Source organism: Bidens hawaiensis, unplaced genomic scaffold (genome assembly GCF_021521415.1).
Source record: "Bidens hawaiensis isolate Kalapana, Puna unplaced genomic scaffold, B.hawaiensis_p1.1 tig00011151_1, whole genome shotgun sequence".
In the NCBI taxonomy this organism is placed as follows: Eukaryota; Viridiplantae; Streptophyta; class Magnoliopsida; order Asterales; family Asteraceae; genus Bidens; species Bidens hawaiensis.
In genome coordinates this window covers 152,157-159,103 of record NW_027491863.1, presented here as the reverse complement: position 1 = coordinate 159,103, position 6,947 = coordinate 152,157, and the positions used below count along the sequence as shown (strand labels likewise).

General features: G+C 35.1%; 1 protein-coding gene across 1 annotated transcript; it reads right to left on the bottom strand.

Moving 5' to 3' along the window:
* Positions 1–545: 545 nt before the first annotated feature.
* LOC143537211 (putative magnesium transporter NIPA8) lies at positions 546–5,372 on the bottom strand. Its single transcript, XM_077031032.1, has 15 exons — positions 5,263–5,372; positions 3,568–3,813; positions 2,893–2,977; positions 2,713–2,774; positions 2,570–2,612; positions 2,466–2,508; positions 2,305–2,378; positions 2,126–2,228; positions 1,897–2,025; positions 1,700–1,799; positions 1,488–1,607; positions 1,301–1,391; positions 1,147–1,198; positions 965–1,052; positions 546–883 (listed from the first exon to the last, which is right to left on the bottom strand). The coding sequence occupies exons 2-15, from the start codon at positions 3,658–3,660 to the stop codon at positions 665–667; spliced, it is 1,302 nt and encodes a 433-aa protein (XP_076887147.1). The 5' UTR covers positions 3,661–3,813; positions 5,263–5,372; the 3' UTR covers positions 546–664.
* Between the last annotated feature and the right edge of the window lie 1,575 nt (positions 5,373–6,947).

The following is a 6,947-nucleotide window of genomic DNA, read 5'->3' as shown; positions in this document are numbered from 1 at the left end:
GAAACCATAACAAAAGCCAAATGTCAAAACCGGCAGATTCAAATCACTAGATCAAGGGTCATATCTTTAACCGAACCAACAAGATTCAAATCACTAGATCAAGGGTCGTATCTTTAACCGAACCAACAAGAGTTGAATCAGTAAACGGTTAATGCAAAAATGTTGATGCTTGCAAACATGTTTGATTCGCCTTTTGGCCACGAGTTACAAGCCAACCAATCCAATTTCAAAAGTCATGCCTCACCTCTGATATCTTGAAGGCGTTCGATTACATCACCCATCCTGACTCCATCTTGACCCGTTTATATAAAACGCCCAGGTCAACTTAACTTAAACCACATGGATCATGACTGTCTTGCACAATATTTTGAATCTGATTTTCTAGCATAATCCTCAACGAACCTGCTTCACGACATTTTTGCGATACTCGTGGCCCTAACATTCTCACGACATTTATCCAAGACTCGATTAATAAACTGTGAAGACCTATATTGGTCAAAAAAATTAAGAATCATATTCATAGGAGACATGCATCCAAATCCAATTCAAACAACTATACAATCTCCTAATGACACGTGCCGTCGCTTCCCTCTTTCCCCATTACTACAACCACACTCCTTCCATTAGAACACATCATATATATAACACTCATACATCTCATTTACTAATCCTCTTCACTAGAAATACTTTCCAGCATATTTACAGTTTCTTCCACCACCGGAATCCTATTCCACCCCGACGTGCTTCTCAACGAAAGCGTCTTTGATCGGTCAGCATTGACTCCTCGGAATCCCGTCATCTTTGATGAAACCATAGGCATTGCAAGAACTGATGACGCGTGCATTGTATCATCTCCCATACCCAACAACAGTGTGCAAGTACTCTGCAAACAAAAAGGTCAAACGAATAAAAAACTAAATTCCAATTCCGTCTTTTGATTCCATTCCGTCTGGAACTGCATAACCTTTGCTCTGAGAACTGCAGCTGTGGCTTTTGCTGCCAATGCTCTTCCAAACGACTTCATATCCTTGATTTGCGAGTCTTCAATCAACCTTTAGAGAAACACTCAGTTAGCCAACCGTCTGTACTTGTAAAAGTCAACACCAGAGAATTTCATATTTTCATCCTTTTTGTAGCCAAACTAACCTTTCTACTTCAATGTTGACTTTTGATGACGGACTTTCCTTGGCTTCTCCCGCTGTGAATCAAAGAAACAAGTCAAACAAGTTTCCAATGCTGAATTGGGAAGGGGCAGTTTGCAATTCTGACATGTTTTTATGTCTGTATATATATATATTACCTTTCGAGTCATCAGGTGCCAGCAATGAAATTCCTATGAATACTGAAAGCATTCCCAAAATAAACATCACCGTCCTCAAGGCATCAAAGACCTGATATATAAGAAACATGCAATGTTATATAATATATACAAAGACTCTCTCTCTCTCTCTCTCTCTCTCTCTCACACACACACACACACAGAGTACCTGATATTCCTGGAAATATACAAATCCGGTACAAATTGAGAAAAACGTCCAAGCGATTTGAAACATGGGGACTATAAGTATAGCATCAAACTGTGATAATCCTTCATTCAACCTTGCCATCTATGAAAAGATAAATCAATATTAACCAAATTTGAATTCTAATTATGCATCCATTAAAACAAACAAATAATCTTAAAACTACTAATCATTACCCAAAATCCAGCAGTTAATAGAAACAATAAAAGAATTGAATACGTGAACCAGCTATCTAGGCGATATGAGCTTGACATGGACAATCTTAAAAGATTTGAACTGAAAAAAGAAAAACAATCATCTGTTAAGTTAAATTAACACGAATTAGAACATTCTAGAACATTCTAGAAGATTATATCATTAATCAACTACTCACAGTGACTTTGCAAACAGAACTGAACATGATCCAATGGCTCCTGAGACTACTGCAAAGGAAAAGGGAAGCAGTAGTTTCCAGTAGGGTGCAAGTTCTTTTCCTGGAATAGCAAGCAGCGATTCTCCTCTCCTGATTATCAATATTTATAAAAGCAATTTAAAGAAAGTACAATTAATATAATCAATTTATTGATAACAATGTTTAATGTTATATGCTTCTAAGTTCCAACCTGTATACATAGTGGTGCATGACAACCACCACCACCAAAAGCAGACAATAAAAAAGGAAAACAATGTGACTGTACTTCTCTGCCAATTGCTCCTGTGTGTAAACTGTAAAAATCCAAAAACAATTATTTCAAAGAAGAAAATCATAATTCAATATATAAACCAACTTTTTTTGGTATACCAGGTGATTGGTGATTTCCAAATGCAACTAGAAAGGTGTTTCCAAGGACAATAAAAGTTGTGGCAACTAATACCCTGCATATTTATAAATATACAAATGTTAATTTTCAAATCATATAGTTTAGAAGAAAAAAAGAATATGCTGCAAATCTAAGAACATACTTGACAGTTACTGTTTTGTTCAAGACAAAGTAGGCAAACGCGAAAATTTAGAAGAAAAAAAGAATATGCTGCAAATCTAAGAACATACTTGACAGTTACTGTTTTGTTCAAGACAAATTGTACAGATCCCAATGCAGCAAGAAGTGACTGTTCAAACAGAAAATTTGTATTAAATTGGAGTAAACAAATAAATAACATATAATTTATTTTGTATTAAATTGAAGTCATTAAGTATATTCATACAGACCTGGGCAGCATATCCAAATGATATAAAGTTAAGAGCGTTTCCAAAAGTGAAAAATAGAATACCTGTGAACATATCGAAATAAAATCATCGCGAAGCATAACTTCACAGTAAGAAATAATAATAATAAATAATAATAATAATAATAATAATGATACGAGTACGAGTGGATTTTGGGGTTACCTATTCTCCAAGATTGGAAGCTTATAATAGGCCTCAATATTGTCTTTCCATCTATTCCATCACCTAGCATTGCATGTTTGTCTCTCTAGAAAAGTTTTACAACACCCGATAAAACTTATGATTAATAACAAATATAATAATGCGAGAAGGAATCTATGACAGAAAGAGACTAACTCTTTCACACTGAACAATATGCCATATTGAACGATATAAAATGAATTGAACAGTTCTCACGACTTTAGCAATCAACTTTAAATGAGGCGCAAAACAGAAATCAACCGACAGTTTATTACCAACTTTAGCAACCATGTTTGATTTTATTACTGATTGTAGCAAGGAAGTACCAGTATTATTGCTGATTTTTGAAAAATCTTTAAAATGGAGCCTTATTTGTCATTTTAGTGTATATATGTATACACTATGTTCACATTTTGCAAACTTAAGATATAAGCTTATTTTTTAATTTCTTTTTCACGTAAGCTTTTCTTTGCATATGTGCAATCTGATGTGGCGATAGCATACATTTTACGTGTAAAATCAGTTAAACAAATGGCTTCTATTTTGCACCCAATTAAAGCAGGTTGCCAAAATGGGGAAAAAGTGTAATGTTCGTTTCTAATTCTGCAGGTTGCCCTTACTGCAAAGTTCGTAATACAAGAAAGAAGCTTTAGGTACCTCATCATGACCCAATTTAAGAAGATTAGTTCCAAAGTTAATGGCAATGCTGCCAAAAAGATTGATGAAAGCTCCAATCACCCACTCGCCCATAGATTAAAAATCACTATGTGACAATGGTGATTCTGGATTATGTAAGCAAGACGGTGTTTGGACACTAAACCAGTAGTTAAGAGGCACTTTCTTCACATCCCATTAGTGAGTCCACTCTGTGTTGATAGATTTGGGAAATTAACTGCCTGCAATCTTTATTTCACATGGCATATATTAGGTTTCAACCAATTAAAGCCACGTGCATTCAATAAGCACTAGCAATTGCATAATTAAGTGATAAATAACCCCAGAAAGTTATAAACTATAACAGATAATAACAAGGTTAAGTTCATTTTACATATCAGGATAGTTGCAGACTTGCAGAACCAATTGAGGCATATGCATTCAATGAGCACTAGTAATTGCTGATCCGAAACCGGAAACAAAAATGAAAAACCAACCCAAAACAAAAGATCGACGTTTGGTTTAATGTTTTTGTAAGAACCCAACTTACGGTTCGGTTTTGGTTTTGCATGTAATAAAAACCAAAAAACCGCCGAATTTATAGATTTTCATTTTTTTATTTATTAGTTGAAGTAACTTATAAGAATTTAATAGAAATGTAGCTCAAATGTATAATAATCAATTACTTAATAGTTAACAAAAAGATTTATGCCCAAATTCATTATTTTGAGCAAAAACTATTTTTTCTGCCCAAATTTTTCACGCTCAAATGGCAAAACCAAAAAAACCGAAAGCGAACCAAACTGAAAGCGAACGGTTTTCAATTATTCAAAAACCAAAGTTTCAATCTTTGGTTCAGTTTTAGCTCAAAACTGATAATAACTTCATTTTACACATCAGGATAATTGTACAACCAATTGAGACATACGCATTCAATGAAAAAAAAGCTAATTGCAGAATCAAACAGATTGTCACTCACATACAACTAATCAAGTAACAACACTTTTACGTCATAATGAAGAAACAGCATAATTAAGGAAAATAGCTAATCAACCGACAAGAAACAGTAATTAAACAAAATATATGTAGCAGCATTACTGTTGTTACTAGATCTCATATTTAATTACAACAATCTAACAGCTCTAGTGATCATATAACTAACAATTTTTTTTTAAAAAGTAGGTTAACATGATAATAATAATAATAAGCAGTTAATTTCAGAATTAAACGGTTAGCATAATTAAGGAAAATAGCTAATTAACTGGATTAAAACAGAAATTAAACAAAATATACATGATAGCAGCATTACTATTATTACTAGGTCTCATATTTAATTACAACAAAATAACAGCTCTGGTGATGCTATAACTAACAAAATTAAAAAAAAAGCAGGTAATAATAATAATAATAATAACCAGTTAATTGCAGAATTAAACAAGTGAAACAGCATTAATTAGGGAAAATAGCTAATCAACTGAATCAAAACAGAAATTAAACAAAATATATAACAGCATTACTATTATTCCTAGATCTCATATTTATTTACAACAGTCTAACACATTTTCAAAAAAATATAACTAACAAAATAAAAAAAAAATAAGGTAAACATAATAATAATAATAATAATAATAATAACCAGATCGGCTTGAAATGAAAGAAAATCACAGATCTGAGATGAAATTAAAGAAGAACTGGCACCTGCTGCTGACGTCAGACAGAATGTTGGATGATCTAGGGTTTCGGTGAATAATAAAAATATAATTTGATAGAAATGTAGGATCAGAATGTTAATTATAATAATAATAATAATAATATTATTATTATTATTATTATTATTATTATTATTATTATTATTATTATTATTATAGAGAGGTGAATTAAACAAGACGAAGTTGAAATGAGAATGAAATTGAAAATGGAAGGTGTGGTTAGGAACAGGGGTCAGGGTCAGGGTCAGGGTCAGGTGGTGTCTGGTCCTCGGAACACGGCGCCTACGGTCACGGTGGGTGGCGATATGCAAGGCACGGGTGAATTGAATGTATCCAACGCACCGGCCCGTCGCCGAAACAAATAATATTATGATGATGATGCAACAACAATTTTGGCTTTCTTTCTCTTTCTTTGGGTTATATTATTATTATTATTTTCTTAAGTTGACTATTTTTTGTGTGTTTGAAAACACTTTGTGTTTGGTACAGAGAATGGAAAAGGAGAGAAAATAAAAATGAAAATGGAATTGTAGAGAAAGAGAATTGGTATGGAGAATGAGAATCATTTCTCTTGTTTGGTACACGATAAAATAAACAGAGAACTCTTCCATACCCAACCCCACCTCCACTCAACCTGACACCACTCACCACCACAGCCCCACCACCACCACAGCACCACCACCACAGCCCTTTCTTCAACCACAGCCCACCACCACCGGCTGCCGCCACCAAATCCCCTTCTTCAACCACAGTACACAAGAAATTAAAAAGATTCAAATTTTTGGAACATAAGATATAGAAAAAGGAGGCTCAGATCTGTCATCACTGCCTATTTGGAGATTTTGTGGTGGTGGTTGTGGTGGCGATGATGATGATGATAATCAGAAGCCACCTGCGACCACCGCCGATTTCCACCACCACTGTCACCCACCTGCGACCACAATCACCCGACCATCTGAAAACCCTATCCTACCGCGAACCACCACTTGAAACCCTAATCTCCGTTCACCCGTACCACCTGCAACCTACAACCGGTTACCATCTCTGTGTTCACCACTGCGAACGGCGGAGACGGGGTGGTGGTTGCAGACTTGGAGACGAGGTGGCGGTTGCAGACTTGGAGACGAGGTGGTGACATGCTATGAGGAGGCTGCTGATAAATGGATTTCTCTTTGTTTTAAAGAGAAATGGAATTCTCTAGTTTTAGAGAAATATAAAGAGAAATAGAAATGAAAAGTGGAAAACAAACAAAAGAAATATTTCTAATTCCATTTCTCCCCAATCAAATCCCTCTACCAAACACCCCCTTGTTTTCTAAGTTTCAAATCATTAGGTGATATTTCATTATTTCAGTAATAGTTTGGCCAAGAATAAAGAATTGCAGGCTCTTTAACCAGTTTAAACTAGTGTTATATCTGGCGCGTTATGCCGGGCAGGTTTATAGAACCCAAGCGATGAAAAACCTAAACGTTGTCAGTCCCGGGTGTTGAGGAGGTAAGTCGGCGCAAATTCGGTCGGTTTCGGTTAAGTGTGGTATGATACCAGAACTAAAAACCAAAAATAAAATAAAAACATATAAACTTTGAAGTGGATCAACCGAGCGGCGTTAGTCGGAAACACTTGGGCGTTGGAAAGATCCGAGCATTGTTGATCCCGGAAGTTGAGGGGGTGAGT